We start from the raw sequence: 17087 nt of genomic DNA, 5'->3' as shown, positions 1-17087 counted from the left end.
AGTTCTGCAATAGCAGAGCCAGTTTTGCTCCAGCTAAGCAAAACTTTCTCTGCTCCTAGGTATGTTCTCTCTCGTCCCTCTCTCCTCTCTCTCTCCTCTCTCCCTCTCTTCTCTGCTCCTGATTTGTACCAGGAGTAAAGGATTTCAGTGAAAGCTACTCGCCTGCCTGACATAACCATGAGGAAGTGTATTTTCCAACATCCCCTTCCTCAAAGTGGAGCTGGAACAATCCAGACATTTGGTATTTGTATTATGGAGACATCTAAAACCCAGAGACTGAGGGCCTGTGCAAGGAACCAGGAGAGGAATGGATGGGTGGATGTATAGTCCTTGCACGGCTTTGGCCCATATTTACGTCCCATTCAATCCTATGCACTCAGTTCAAACATCCAAATGAGGAGTTTGTAAGTGAAAACAACTCAGATACGGTTTATTTCTCTGGAGGAATCACTTTCTTGCTTTCTTTTTTTCTTCTCTCTATCTGTAGAGTTTGGATAGACCAAGCTCTGAACAGAAGTTACAGGGAAAGTGAGGGCACTGTGCCTGGAAGAATAATGTCAGTGTAGGTCAGGAGGAGGATTACCAGAACCATGGCAGCTTACTTAGGGACACCAGGTGGCCAGAGGCAGAACAGGAGCTGAGGTTTGTGGTTGGGCAGCAGCCTGCCCATCTGCCCTCCACATGGCAACTCTCAGCTGGGGACTTCCAGGGGAAACCAATTCTTATCCTGCTAGTGGCCTGATGAGGCACTGGTGGGTTCTTATTTTAACTTTTCTTGTGAGAGTAAGGTAATATGCCAAACACAAAGCTCTCCCTTTTTCTAACAGCCTGTGAGGTTTCTACCTTCCCCATCACCCAAAGAACAGGGAAGGGCTGACAGGGAAGAGAGTATATGAAATAGTTTGGTTTTTTGGTTTTGGGGCTTTGAGGTTTTTTTGTTGATTGGTGGTGTTTGGGGTTTTTTTGTTTGGTTGTTTGTTGTTTGTTTGTTGGGGTTTTTTTGGTTTGGTTTTGGTTGATTGTTCTGTTTTTTGTTTTTTGTTTTTGTTTTTTTTTTTTTATTCTTGTTGTCTATAACCCACATCCAATAACTGAAGCCTTGCCAAAAGCAGAAATTCTTCATTTGACTCCAGCCAATGTGCAGGCATGATAAGCATACTGGTAGGCTGCATTTCCATGCAAGTTTTCATTAAGTACTTTCTGCCGTGCTAGGAGAAGCATTGCCATCATGAAGTCACATAGAGTTGGACTGGCTCACCTCTTTGAACCACACTCTGTTTCAAAAATGTAATTGATTTAATTTATAACTAGAATTCCATTGCTTATTCAAACAGCTTTGCACCAATGCACCTCTGCATCTATCTGCCCAAGGGCCCAGCAACATCAATAATAAATGACCAGGCTGGGGAAGGCAAGTTTGGGTTCAAACCAGCAGGTGCATTGGGGTGAGGGGGCTCCCCTGGGTGGGGGGTACACAGTGAATGGGAACTGTAGCTTGCAATAATTCCCTCCCTGCAGAAAGGACTCATAAATGTTTAATAAACTTCTGGCCCTTGCCACAGATGAGGTCTTATTAATGAACTGGAGTGGCTTGAGGACAGGTATTGTGTCCGTTACTATAGCACCACCTTGCACAGGATCTCGGCATGAAAGAGGCAGGGGAGGGAGGGAAGGAGAGAGGGAGGGATGCACTGAGGATGAGCCCCAGCCAGCCAGCCTGAGGTTCGCCTGTGGAGCAGGCAGCTCATCCTGCCCAGGGACACTGGCCCTCAGCAGCACCTCCAGCTCCCCAGCTGCAGCCCCCAGATGAACTGACCCCGTACAGGTACCGAGTGTGCACAGATGCACAGCCGAGCTGCTGCGAGTGCAACGCCGAGTCCCTGAGTGCTTTTGAGGGGGCTTTGCTCCAGAGCTTTGCCCTTCTGGATTTGGAAGATCTGGTTTGATTTTTTTTTTTTTTTTTCTTCCATGCTCCTTTCTTGAGCAACTGGTTGGTATTGCAGAGGTCACCAAGGGGACCTGTGGAGGCTCCTGAATCTGGCATCGGGAAATATGACAGCAGAAGTGAATGCTTGTTGACATAAGGGATTTACTGAAGAAGAAAGACAAAATGCCTTTCAAAGGGCTCGGTTCACTGAAAGAAAGATTTTTTAACCCAGGAAAGGAAAAGGTGAAGAACACCATTAGTGACTCGCTGGGGAATCTGAGAAGGTAAAATCCAACAGAAAATTCCCAGATGGATCCATTGCTTCAATCTAGTAAGGAAAATGCAGTATAGAAAAACGTATAAACATGAAACAGAATTTAGAGTTGTAAAATTAATATCTGAGTTTAGAGGGTGAGACACCTTACTGTAAGACAGATGTAGAAGGAACACTGTTACAACAGCATATGACTATAGATCATAGAATATTTATATTAAACAAAAAAAGGTGAAAATAAGTTATGAAATAATGTTGTAATATTACAATGAGCTTGAAAAACTGTTTAATTAAAAACTTTTAAATAATTACATATGAATAATTCTGTAGTTTAGCATGCATGAGAAAAAGTAATGATTTAATGGGAATTAACACTCCCAAATGATGCCACTCCTGAATGGTATTTTCAGTTAGTGTTCCTAAATTACAGGTTTTGGAGTTTTTTAAATCTTGTTCTGAGTCAGTAAGAGAAAATATATTAAATAGAGATGTGTATGTGTGTGTTTATTGAGACTAGCAAATTAGAGAGAGAAAAAGGAGAAGCAGCTGTTTGCTAGTAAAAAGATAGAAAAGATTAAAGATTTTCATCTTAATCTGACAGTTTTATGAAACAAGAAATGGAGGATTTTTATTTTTAGATAGATGAAAATCTGTCGTAACAAATGACCAGTTTCATAAAGGGAAAGAGATTTCTCATTTAAATGGAAGATTATTTCTCTTAGTAATCGCCACTGACAACACTTATTTAATCAATAAATGAGAGCCAGAGGGTTCAGTGGCATTTCTTGCATACTTGATGTTAAGTGTTTTAAATCTTTGTGTGGATAAGGACAACATTTGAACTGAAGGTGTTTCTAGTGACTGAATTGAATCTGCTTTCATATCCATCCCTTTACCTTCTTTTAGGAATGCTATTTTGATTCCAGATACAGTTCTTGGCACATATAAACATGCTTCTGATAACAAGAAAATGTGTAATAATTTACATATACTATGCTGCAGAACATATATGCAAGAGAGTAAGAATGTACACTTTTAAGAGATACGTATTAGGAACTGCTAGATAACCAGTTACTCTACTTCTGTATTATGTGAACAAAGTATTTGTGTTCTACACAGTTTCTACTTAACTTTTTTTTTGTTTACGATGTTACAGATAAGTCTGACATTTTGCTTTTTTTACCTTTGCAATACTCTACAGTAATTCCAGGGAATCAGTTTTTCTTTAGGAACGTTAGATTAAGTCACTTACTCAATGATAAATTTTCTTTGCTGTGGACTTTGCTGGCCAAATTTAACCAAAACCGTGTCGGGTTTCTATCTTATGAGTATGTGATGGGGCAGTACACTGAGTTCACTTTAAATTATCCAGATTACTCTCCTCTTGTAACCATGTATCAAGGATATCATGCTGGTTTCCTACACAGTTGATAAGTACTGGCATCCAACTTCAGCAATACTGCTACTGAATCAAATTAAATCAAATACCAATTGAGATACAAGACAGTTTGTAAGCTTAATTATTTTCTGTTTTAAACATACATATCCTAATGCCTTCCTTAGATGTACTAGCCAGCGGAGGAAATAATCCAAACTATAAAGTCTTTTTTACTGTGTTTGCAGTCAGTTCTAAGTAATAATTGCTGCAACTTTAGCAATCTCGAAGGAAGTACGCAGTCATATTTGAAGGTTTCTGTAAACAAATGAAACAGGCATGTTTTTAACTTGAACTCCATTCTCTACAGCTTAGTCTACAAATGAGAGCATACACTTGTGTTTTCACATAGTGGTGCCTGTACATATGTATCAGCTGCAACCTTGACTTTGCTCTTTATCCAATCCAATTTGCTTTAATTTGGCGTAAATCAGCAAAGAATTTGGTTTCTCTTTCATTTGATAGATGACAAATTATATTAATGCGTATTCTTGATTAGGCTGTGCGGTGTGATTTCACTGACTGCAGTGTGTTGATGTGGGGTCAAAACTAGCAAAGTGGATAGAAAAATACTTTTTAGCTTTTGTAAATATGACTATTCTGTGCCTTCCCACCACGTTTCCTCTGTCTTGCAAACAACAGAGCAGACCCAGAAACTGGTACCTGGCAAAAGCAGCTGCCAGACACCGGCTGCTGCATAGTGATTGTCCACAGTCGAGCTCAAGTGCTAAAGTGCAGGCAGCGTAAAGTGACTCACTGGCCTCCTCACAGGTGTGCAACAACATCAAATTATTTTGTGAGTGCTGCAAAATAAGTCTGTTCACAGGAGGTGACTTTAGGGTGTCTGGATCCTGGAAGGGAGCAGGGGGGACTGAACTGGGAGACTCAAGGGACTTTGGCAGCAGTTTCATTTTGTGAGGTCTTAGAAGATGATCTAGAAAATGTTTTAAGTGTTTTGTATAAAATATTTTTAACACAAAATTTTTTTTGGTTGTTGATTAAGTATATACAGCGAGGAAGCAAAAAAAGAATAAAATTAGAGGATTCAAGGCTTGGGCGGATGAATATCAGAGCTGTGACTCTGTAAACCTTATGTTCCCCAGAAAAGAAATCCTTTCATGCAGAGCTTCTTGGCAGGCACAAACACTTTGGTCCTTCTGTGAACTTAGTGCAGTCAAAGAAAAAGTTATGAACTGAAGTAAAATCTTAGGCTCTCCCTGCTTAAGGATTTCAGGAGTCTTGGACGAGCTAAAGGCAACCGTGGGGTTACTGATGAAGTGGGAAGTGACTAAGTGGGTTTACAGCTAAATAATATCACTTTTGATGTGAAAAGTCATATAGGCCATGTCACGGCTGCTGTATGAAGTCTGGGCCCTGATAGGTGTAGCTCTGGCTGCTGCAGATGTCGCTTGGTGAATTAGCCTAAATTACTAGAAGCTGCAACTTGAAGGTGAATGATACACGCTTGCATCAGGCAAGGCTTCTCTGGCTGCACTGGACTCTCAAATTTTCCCTTTGCATACAAGTAGAGAGAGAGTTTAGTGCCTTCCAGACCACTGTGAGCACAACGTGGGGGGTCCAGATTCAGCTGATTTATGAGCTGTGTGAGGTGTCTTGTGCAACGGGGTTAGAGCAAGGGCACAATGCACACGTGTGGCGCTGCGGCATCCAAAGGGCATCATCCCTTCAGTGCACTGAGACTGTGCTGAGGAGAAACTGCAAGGTTGCCCTGCAGCCTGGGAGATGCAGTCCCTTGAGACATGCCATGAGTTTCATGGAAATACTACACAGAAACCAGCAAGACAGGTCCCATGGACTGAGTTAAGAGAGTTTGCCTGTCTGTACTGGGATTTGGTACCAGTGCGTCAATTCCAGGATTTGGTATGGAAAATTATCACCTGGGCAAATCCCTGACGAGTAAATAAGGTCTCAGAAGTTTTGTATCTGCTTTTGAATAAATGATGTTTTTCAGTAATCAGTGTATAGGTTTCTGAAGTTATGCAGAGATCATCATAATTACTGAATTTGTAGATGTGAGGTTTGAGTATTGTGTAGGATGGTGCTCCAGCTGCCTGTGAAAGCCTACAATATCTGATGAAATTCGTTCTCGAGTCTGTTTTAACACATTGCAAATATTAACATTTGCCTGTTATTGTAGAATTGATGAGGTTTTAATCCAATTAAATTAAATTGTATGATTCTAATCTACCTACTTTATCAATTGAAGAAAGAACTAACTCCTAGGCTAAAAATCCCATAAATACAGGTTGCCAAATGTAAATGAGCTCTAGGGATTTTATTTATTACTGATAAGAATTTTTGAAATGTCTTTAATTCTTTCAAAATTCTGTATATGCCAGAGTAGCCATTCAATAAAGAAAAGAAATGTTGCATACAGTAATTATGATGCTTGGGCACAGAACATGGATGCAGATATCTTCAAATAGCTTAGCTCTTCTTAGTTGCCAAGTATTGTATGTTTGATGAAAAAGGGAAAAACATACATCTAAGGAGTGAACATTTCCTGCGCAGCACAGTGCTCTTCTGCATGAGGCAGGTAATTATAGGACAGCACTGGTCCTGAAGCAGTATTCTTCTAAATCACTGGTGAAAGTTTTCAGTGACACTACCAAAATATATGGATCAATTGGAAGATATATCTATTCATCTTTTCGTGGGGTTGCCATATCTTCATTATATATCTGTTAAATACAATAAAACCAAAAGCTAGGTCAGACACTGGCTCTGTGAGTGTCTGCACTGCTCTAATGCCTATGTTTTTGGAGTGCTATTGCAAAATAGTTTTCTCCAAAACAAACCTGCTATAAAGGGCTTAGCATTAATCTTTGGGGGTATAAAATATATTGTATAGATTTGGTATCATGGATCAGTGCTCAACTTGCTTCCATTATTAATTAGTCAAATACAACAGCAAAGCAATTAATTTTCCTGTAGAGACAATATTGGTCCATAGTGTTAGTCTTAGCTCACCACTTTCAGCAGTGAATTTGGAGCAGAAGGATGTTTTCATGCCTATCTGAATTGACAGCCAGCTGAAAACATCCAGTTCAGAACAGATGTTTTGTCTTTGCATGATGTGTCTATTCTTTGCCAGCTGCCCACAATAATGAACCAATTAAAGTCTAACGTCTCTCTTATAAATAGAGCCCAGTAAAGGTACAAAAATTTTAAAATTGTGCTTTGATTTTATTCAATTAATATCTTAGATTATTTTAGGGGAAGACAACTAATTTATTTCTTTCAGTTTGTTAATAACACTTTTGAGATGACAGCAGCTCTAAAAAATATTTATTCAATTGTCTTTTCACTTCCAGATGTCTTTATTTTTGATATTTCATTCTGTTTACATCTACCTATATTAACACATAGAGCATGGAATATATGGTGTCTCCTTTTTAAAGTGCCTGACTGCATTACTCTCTGTACTCTCATTTCACTAACAAATGCTGTTTCCCTGCCAGTGAATCATAAGTTCTCAATCACCCTCAATAACACCACAGCAATATCATGTTTCCTGTGTTATCTTGCATTAATGCAAAGTCTGCTCCAACCTGACCATGAGCTAATGATTACTTTGCAGTGAGCACTGGTTTGAGAAAGGGATCAAATCAAATAATTATGGGAGTTCCTTTTTGGCCCCAAACACTGGGATTCTAGTGTTTCTTGAAAATGTGAGCTGACAGCCTGTAAAATGTTTTTTTTCTTTTTGTTAAGACTAAGGCTGAAGTAATGGGTTTATGGTATGTAAAAGGGGATAATGTAGCAAATGATGCACCAGTTAGCTCTAAAGCCTAAAAATAACGAGATTTCTAAGTGGAACTTTATATTGGAAAGATATATTTAGGTCCACAAGAAGCTCCCCGGGAAGCTATACTCACCACCTATATTTGCAAACCCTTTAGTACAGAGTACTATTAGATTATGAGTAGTACGTTAGACAGCAACTGGACAAAGCTGTGATTAAACCAACCCAAAAAACCCAACCAGCTACCGTGTAGATAAATCAGGTGTAACCCATCCATGTATGGTCTGTCAATATTTCTTTATAGTCTATTTTTATATGGAAAACCAAAGTGCCTTAGATTTAAAATGCACTCAACCGGATGTGTGAAAGAAGGAAGGAAGTTATTCCTTATCAGAAAAGAGTGAATGAAATAATTTCCTCATCTTATATGGGAAGCTGGGCTTCCTTTAGATTAACTAACTGTTCCTATTTTCACAGTACTCCATGTAACTTCATGGTAGACGCAAAAGGAGCTGGATTCCGAGCTCACTTCTTCAAAGTGATGCCAAAACTGAAAGGCTTTATAATGTAGCTACTGATCAAGGCCTCCCTTAGCAAACACTTAACATTAAGATAGTGGATAGTGTTTAGTGGGCTAGTCATGTATTCATGGCCAGTCATGTCCTTAAGAGTTTCAGCATGTCAGAAAACCCATATCCTGTATTTAAAACAAACGCTTGGAAAGTTAATGTTAGGAAAGGAATTATCTAGCTCTGATCTGGGAGGGTGTGTTCAGTTCTTTCGCACCTCACCTTTTCTACTAGAGATTTTCCACATTCCCTGCAGTATGATGTTAATAACCCTAATCAGACTGGGAGACCAAATTAATTTTTAATTGCACTATCATGCAATTCCAGATTCCATGGAAATGCCATTTTTTTAAATATTAATCTCTCAGCTACATTGCTTGTAGGACTAGTAAAGGCTGGGTATGCAAAGCTGGAGGAGCTGCACTCCTATGTTAGCAACTGGTGGGAAACCTCTCACAGGCTGATATAGCTGGGTGCCATTTGCTCCTATTCCAAGTAAATGGGGGAGCTTCCATCCCTGGCATCTTCCTTCCCAGTTCCTCCCAGCTGCACTGCAGTTGCCACACCAAATTTGATCCCAGGCAAAACTGTTTCAGCCTCCACTGCTGAGAAATGGTGAATCAACAACCCAGAAAGTTCCTGTCTTCCTTCAGATCTCATTTAACAGTGAGTGTTTTACACAAAGGGCAATATGTTCAACAATAGGAATTGCACTGATTCACTGTACAGTGGCCTAAGTCCTTGTGGTGAGAGTGATGTTTCAGAGAAGGGGGAACATGTGGCTTCAAATCCCTTTGGGAAGAGAAAGTCTGGGCTTGTCTCTTCCATGTCTTAAGTGGGAGCTCTGATACCAGAGACTTTTTTCCTCTGCAGTACAGCCTTGGTTTTTGTCTCACAGGAGAAAACAAATTCCAAGATATTTTGGGCTGAGCAAAACCATTATTTGTGTTGTATTTACCCTTTTCTTGAAATCTAGTGGCACCTCTTATTAGTAGATCTAGTTAGAACTTATGGTTAATTTTGTCATATGTATACTTGTCTGAGAATTGGTGGAATTCATCACAACAGACCTCCATTTAGTTCTCATAGTTATGCTCATGAATAGCCTGTGAACATTTTTGCAGCTAGCTGTCTGGCTAGACGGCTCAGATTTATAAACTTCAGAGGTCATTCATGGAGAAGTGTAGTCTCAGCACTAGCCCAGCACTAACTCATCATACCACCAAGACACAAGTGCCTCACAAGGAGATGAGTTAGCAGGTGACTGGAGCACATAACTGTCAATCCACATTTCAGTAAAATTTTACTGAGACAATAAAGCATTTTCAATTTTTCTTTCTTAATCCATTTAGGAAAATCGATGGCATCAACGTAGAGGAGGATCACATTGAGCTGACAGAAGAGGGGCAGCCCGTGCAGGCAAGCACCCGCAAGCCAGCGCTGTGTGAGTGCTATTGCTGTGGGCTGCCCAAGCGCTACATCATCGCCATCATGAGCGGTCTGGGCTTTTGCATCTCCTTTGGAATTAGGTGCAACCTAGGTGTTGCCATTGTGGAAATGGTGAACAACAGCACTGTTTATGTCAATGGGAAACCAGAGCTGCAGGTGAGAAAGCATCTTTCTTTCACTCTTCTGAGCAGATCCCACTGCAAAATCATAGGGCCACATAGTGAAGTAGTGTGGCAAAAATCTGAGGGAGGGAGACACATGAGTCTCGATTCACGTAGATGTGCAAGTACTTAATTCCTATTTATGTGATGAAGTCACATTAAAAATCTGTAAAATTATAGAATCATAGAATCAGCCGGGTTGGAAGGGACCTCTGAGGTCATCAAGTCCAACCCTTCCACTACCACCGTGGTTACTAGACCATGGCACTAAGTGCCACATCCAGTCTCATCTTAAAAAAAGGATGGAGAATCAACCACTCTGGGCCCATTTCCAATGGATGCCTCTCTGTAAAGAATTTCTTCTAATATCTAACTAAAACCCCTGGACCAGAAGGATGCCCTTGTTACTGATAGCTGCCTGGGGAGAGACCAACCCCTACCTGGTCAAACTTCCTTTCAGGTAGTTGTAGAGAGTGATGAGGTCTCCCTGAGCCTCTCTCTTCTCAGCTGAAAACCCCCAGCTCGCCTCTCCTCATAGGACTTGTGCTCCAGTCCCTTCACCAGCCTCGTTGCTCTTCTCTGGACCTGCTCCAGCACCTCAGTGTCCTTCCTGAACTGAGGGGCCCAGAACTGCACACAGTACTTCAGGTATGGCCTCACCAGTGCTGAGTACAGGGGAAGAATCACTTCTTTGGACCTGTTGGCCACACTGTTCCTGATCCAGGCCAGGATGCCATTGGCCTTCTTGGCCACCTGGGCACACTGCTGGCTCATGTTCAGCTTCTTGTCAATCCACAATTCCCAGGTCCCTTTCTGCCTGGCTGCTCTCCAGCCCCTCTGTCCCCAGCCTGTAGTGCTGCATGGGGTTGTTGTGGCCCAAGTAGAGAACCTGGCACTTGGCCTTGTTGAACCTCATCTCACTGGAATCAGACCAACTCTCCAGTCTGTCCAGGTCCCCCTGCAGAGCTCTCCTGCCTTCCAGCTGATTGACATTCCCCTCCAACTTAGTGTAATTTGCAAATTTGCTGATCTGAGGATTTGCAATGTCATAGAGAGGATGTAAGTAGCAGAAAGGAGAACTGAATTGGCTTGCATGTCTACCAGGTCCCTGATTTTTCAGTTGTAGACAGATTTTGCTGTGGTGGCAGAAGCTTTTACTATTTAGTATCTCTCATGGAAACATGCTCTGATGCTGCTACCGGAGGAATTATTAGTTGTTTTATGTAGGGCTGCACCCACTCTATTCAGATCAGTGGATAGTTTTCCAGATCTTAAAGCAGTCACAGGCAATAAGGCATGGGGTTATCAACAGTGTGGACTGCTGCCTAGAGGTGATACAGAGCTAGGTACCAAGCTATTTTCAAATTTGCATGTGGTCCACAGCAGATGCTTACATATCTTTATCAATGCACCCAAGGAACTGCAGGTTCAATTCATACCTTAGTTTTGCCTGTCCTGCCTTGGTATATGGCTGTGATATCATGAGTCTCCTAATGGACTTTATAAACTTTACATTTGCTCTTCTTGCTGACTTATTTTTTGATATCTTTTTAATATTTTTGTCTTAATTCACACGAATATTGACTCTTGAATGAAATGCTGTGCAATTATTCATCAGCTTCTCTCCCAGATATTTTAACTTTTGGTAAAGAAAAGTTCAGAAGGCATCTATAGTAAATTACCAAAGTTAAAAGTACGCCTGTCTTCATGACTCATGATGATAGGAGCTTTTGATCTGCAAAGATCAGAGATGATGCTTATGATTCTAGGACTGGAGTTTAAATGAATCTTCCTTCCCACATTATGCCATGGCCAGTCCTACAGTGTTTTACTCTCTCCTTCCTAGCTATCAAGCAGAGTATTTCTAATCAGACTCAATAAACCCCCAAAAGATTAACCAAAGTGAATGAAGAATTTCTTTGTGGGGAGCAGCTCTGTGGAAAGGGACCTAGGGGTCCTGGTAGACAACAAGACCAATATGAGAGGACAGGGTACTGCTGTGGTAATGAAAACCAAAGGAATGCTGGGTTGCATCAGCAAGATCATCACCAGCATAGATAAAGAAGTCATTATCCCACTCTACTCAGTACTTGTCAGGCCACACCTGGAATACTGTGTTCAGTTTGGTCCCCCCTGCACAAAATAGATGTAGACAGACTGGAGAGCATCCAGAGAAGGACCACAAAGATTAATAAAGGACTGGGAAGCCTGCCATGTGAGGAAAGGCTGAGGGGGCTGGGTTTGGTCACCTTGAGAAAAGAAGGCATAGAGGAGGCCTTATCATCACACTCCAGTATTTATTATTGTGTTTCTTTTGCCAAAAAAGAACGAAACAGACAGTCCTTGAGATCCACCTTCCAACCTGGTATTCCATGGTTCTATGATCCTAGTTCTTCCTCAGCTGCAATTTCCTCTGACCAGCTCCTGCTTAGATAGATTTATTCTTTATAATCCCTGCTCCCTGTGATCCTGCTGGGATTTCACAGTTCTATACTTAACCCTGAAACAAGAGAAAGGATGTGCCTGCATAGGTTGGGAGGCTCAGAAGAGGTAGTTTCAGGAAATTGGGATAAATTCCTTTCACAAGTCTAAACTTATACTGTTTGGGCATGAGCATCTCCTGAATCAGAAACTTTTTCGATGTCACATGGTGTTTCTGCCTTCAAAAATTAACACTACCTAGAAACTTATCTGGAAATCACCAGCAGAAAATTAGGTATTTATACAGAAGTGTAGCTCAACACAGGAAAGTGGGTCTCTTGTCAAAATGCGTGTTGATGAGGAGGGAAAACATTTAGCCCTCTGTAAACATGTCTGGCTAATTAATGCCATCTTTCTCCCTGCAGGTCAAACAATGAGCTGTTTTTTAGTTTGTTTGGGAGTAAAAAGCAACTTACTGGGAAAAACTGTTCTTTTTACACGCAGAAAGTAATACCAAAAAATGAGATGTTAAGGTTTATCACTATAGTTGTCATTTCTCTGTGGCATTTTAGTGACAGTTTTAATCCTGAATCCAAAGGACATTTGTGCTGCTTCCTCAGATCATACTTAACCACCTTTCCCTGCCATGTGATTAGCATGAAAATGACCATGAAGCAAAACACAGTGGTTTTTTATTGCTTGAAAAGAGTTCTTCAGAACTGAGGGCTCATTGAGAAAAACTTGACACTGACCTTACAGTAGTCTGTTTATACTGAGCCAGGCCCTTTCTGCCCTCACAGAATGGAGGGCAGTAAGGGCACCTTGGATCCACCTTCCTTTTCTTCACTTTCTTTATGTTTTGCCCTGGAATTTGGCTATCCCTCTTCTGAACAAGGTATGTCAAACAAGGTCATCAGAAGACAGGGAAATGCTTATTCAGGAAGAGCTTTGAGAAGACTGAAACTGCTTAGTATTCAACTATGAGGAAAGCTCTTCTCTTGGCTGCAGGCATTTTTGTCTAGGAACCACCTATGACCAGCCTGTGGCTGGCCTTTTGCATCCAAATCCAGCGCTACAACTGGCATCACTTTTAATAAAAAATAAACTAGTCAGTAGCTAGTGTTACCTAGTTTTATTTTCAGATTTCCTTGTCTTCAGGTCTTACGTCCTTCACCCCCCACCTTCTCTGCTCCCATACCACTTAGTGCTGATCGTGGATGGCCAGAGTTTGGCCTGACAGGGAGAACTATGGGTAAGTCTGACCATGAGTTGAGTCCAAAGAATGTAAGCAACCTTGATAATCTTGGGAAAATAGATTGAAATCTAGCAATAACATCAGGCTGGAAATAAGGAAGGGTTCGTATTGATTATTGGACTACAGGTATTGGATGAATCACTGACACACAGGGATAATGGTCTGACTTACATTCCCAATACGATCAGTCCACCAGAAGAATTGCTCAAGACCACCAGTGTTGGACATACTCTCAATCTCCTGCTCTGATTTGCCATTGGAATGTGACTGGAGTCACCAAGAAAGGCAAGTCATCCTAAGGCTGAGAGATTCTGTGATAACAAGGTGTTGGAGCACAAGGCAGGTCACTAGAGGGAAAGAAGTGAAGAAGAACAAGCTGGGGAGCTTATGTGCCAGAACAGTGGAAAACATGACTTACCAGTTTGCAGCACCTGGTCACTGTTATTTTCATCTTAAAAGCAGGGAGTGTGAATGGCACTATAACACCTAGTGAGGTACCATTGAAAGGCTTCAGGTCCTTCTTATAACTCTGAGCAGGCTCAAAAGCAAAGGTTTCAGGATGAAGCAGCCCAGGGGGAAGCAGTGGTAAGTGGCAAAGATGAAGGTCCAGTGTTAACTACAACCTGGCTGAACCCTTTCCCCCTCTTATCCATTCAACTGAAAGCTAAGAAAAAAAGCAGCAATCTCACATGGAAATCAGATATCCTTCTGCCTTAACTGGGGGTTTCAAGCTCAGCAAGCCCAAGCAGCCAGTGTAAAGAGGCTGCCTTTATTTGGAGGATGGTGTGACTTCTGTGTGACTTCCAAACAATAGTTATCTTCCAGTGAGTATGCTTCATTTTACAGCATTTTTCCCATTTCCTTTAAAGACAGCCCAATTCAACTGGGATCCAGAGACCGTGGGACTCATTCATGGCTCTTTTTTCTGGGGTTACATTGTGACACAAATTCCAGGAGGGTTCATTGCAAACAAACTGGCTGCTAACAGGTAAGAAAAAAATAAGCAAAAGAATTAAGCTTTAGAGCCTGATGACAGTTTTACACTTCTGTTTAAATTATGATTAGCAAAATAGTGAATTAGTGTGTTTCAGAAATGTACATTTGAAACTGAACATGCAGTATTTATGCCTATAATTAAAAATGGGACTCAATTTCCATTATAGGCCTATTGGTGATTCTTCCAATTTAGTTGGTTCATCTCAAATATTTATACGTTTCTTCTCTAAACAATAATGCTATCTGGAGAGTGTTAGGAAAATCACACCTAGTGCTTCAGATAATGGTTGTAGCATTTGTCTTTCAGAAATTGCCTTAGTGCCTTTTAGCTCAACTTAACACCAAACAAGAATTTTCCAACAAAATCTGACCTTTCTGCTTTAAAAATTCCATGTGGACTGAAGCATGAAGGAATTGCAGAGCTATTTGTCTTCTGAAGCCACAAATCTATCCTAGTGCACACAAACATCCTGGACATGGCTGGATCTAGTACTGACTGTAATTAGGATTGCATAGAACTTGTAATAGAGCATCATGATTTCTGTTTGGTGACCTTTGAGCATCTATACAGATTTCTTTTACGATCAATGTGTTTGTCAGCTGATTTTATTTTATTTTATTTTATTTAAATTCAACTGCTTTAGAAAATGTGAGTAAGAAAAGTGGTTAATTTTGTCAACAGTAACTTTGAGTTTGGACTTTACTTCAAAAAGTCTTAAGAACTTGGAACACGGTCTCTCAGAAGAGAGGGGGAGGTTGTCTGAAGACAGCTGGTTATGAACGAGCTCATGAGATTTGCATGTTTGGGGCATTTTTGATTTTTAGATTAACAAAACAAGATGATTGGTACTAATTTCATTTTCTGCAAACAAGATGTGATTTAGCTAAAACCACTGTCAGAATTGGAAAAGTCTTTAGCACCATTTATATGTTGTTTTTCCCCAAATCAAAGTACTTTGCTCTGCCTTCTGCAAAGAGCTATAGGGGTTACAAGACTGCCTGGATGTTCTTCCCACCATATATCCTTGCAGAAATTACTCCAGAACAGAGTCATCCCATAGAATTGCCCAAACTGTTCAGTTCCAAATCCCCTCTGTCCATAACCAAAAGTTACTCAGAGTTCAGTTTACACTGCTTCTTCAACACTCTTAGCATCCTCAGTTATTAATTTCTCTACCACGTAACAGTGCCTAAGCAGAGTATTTTTCCATCTGACAAATAAGACAAACAAATTAGCTAAGCTTAATAATTTCCCCAGCCTTTCTAGTCTTGCCACCAGCTTTTGCAGCAGAAGGGCTTCAAAACACAGATGTGCACACTGTGGTTGAATAATTCAGCATATTATTAGTTTGGCTTTTGTTTCCTTAATTTACTTGCAAACAGTAAAATCAACCACATTTACACTGTAACTCAATGTATTCTGTCAGCAGACTACTTCCTTAAGTGCATTTTTCCAACTCAATCTAATGCTCCACTACAACTGGATTTAGGAGTAGAATTTACTGAGGAACAAAAATAGCTCAAAAGCTGAGCTTGAAGAGAATTTCTGCTTGCAGTAATAGGATTCACAGGTCTGGCTAAGTCCATGTTTTTCCTTTATTCCTTGTTTACCCAATCAATTTCAGCTTAGGTAGATTCACCAGTGGTGCCAAGTTGTTGTTTCAGAGGGGTTATTTGCTAAGACACAGGATAGGAAAACAGCAGTTCTGGGACCAGTGAACCCATCATCCCTAGAAAGACAAATGCTGTCTTTTGTCTCATCTGTACTCTGGAACTGAAATTGTATCCTACTAGTGACGTTGTAGATTTAGGCAAAGGCTCTTTTGCCATGTGTTTGAACTGTGCAACCTTGAATATACATGGATGCCTCCACCCCAGGCAATTCTCTGTTGGACATAATTATCTGTAATAATCTAGGATTCAAATGGATCTCAGAATAGCTGAAAATATTGAGTGCTTTATGGTTTTGCAGCAAAACCATCTAACACTATATAATTTGCTCTATACATTGATCCAACTTGATGTAGGTCAGCATTCCACCGAAAAGTTTATGAATCATTTAGTGACACCATCTCTTTGACTTGCTGCTTATCCTCAAATATGCAGCTAAATGTAATTTCATCATTGTTTGGTGTATACACGAAAGACAAGGCATCTCTTGATACTGGTGTTTGGTAAGAGCACCCTGCTGGGCAGAGAAGTGTGTTGCTGAAGAAGTCTGTTTTGATCCCAAAGAGGCCTGAGGATCATGATAGTCAGGAGAGAAGAATATGTGAATGAAGTGAAAAGAAACTGGAATATTTTTAATCAAGGTATAGACCAACTTCTTTGGGATAAATGGCAGTGAACTGCTGAAAAGCTGCTGCCTCTTTGTGGAAACAATACTCAGCTTTTTAAATAGTAGCAGAAGAGTGACTGGTTCTAACTCAGTATAAATGATGCATTTATAACCCAGGCATATTAACAACTGGCATTGAAAGAAGTAGCAGAGTTCGGAAACTCAGTCTTCAGAGCTACCTGTTTGGATAATTAAATACATTCTCTTTCTCACAGTTTATTCTTTCACATGTGTATTAATTTACATGATTTGCTGTAGTTCCATGAGTCAACAGCATTATGATAACTGACCTGATATTTCTATTAGTGGTAAGAAAGCAAGGTGCAAAAGTCTTTTCTTCACTGATCATAATAGATAAGTAATACTTATTTCTCAGTTAAACATTTACTTGGCTTTGAAAGCAATCTTCTCAATGTCAAGATATGACTGTGGCCTTTTTATTCTAGTTCATATTTTCAGATTGGTTTCTATATAGTTCCCTTGTCACTTCTCTCTG

General features: G+C 40.5%; 1 protein-coding gene across 1 annotated transcript in view; it reads left to right on the top strand.

Annotated features, from left to right (window-relative positions):
- The first annotated feature begins 2077 nt into the window (after positions 1-2077).
- Positions 2078-17087, top strand: part of SLC17A8 (solute carrier family 17 member 8) — a 29973-nt gene continuing 14963 nt past the window's right edge. The window contains exons 1-3 of the mRNA XM_018080241.2: positions 2078-2211; positions 9324-9576; positions 14127-14245. Coding sequence (XP_017935730.1) covers positions 2111-2211; positions 9324-9576; positions 14127-14245 — 473 coding nt within the window. The 5' untranslated portion in view covers positions 2078-2110. The remainder of the gene's footprint in view (positions 2212-9323; positions 9577-14126; positions 14246-17087) is intronic.

The sequence above is a fragment of the Manacus vitellinus genome, unplaced genomic scaffold, assembly GCF_001715985.3.
Source record: "Manacus vitellinus isolate BGI_N305 unplaced genomic scaffold, ASM171598v3 scaffold_5_pilon, whole genome shotgun sequence".
Taxonomy (NCBI): Eukaryota; Metazoa; Chordata; class Aves; order Passeriformes; family Pipridae; genus Manacus; species Manacus vitellinus.
This window is presented reverse-complemented; position numbering and strand designations above follow the sequence as displayed.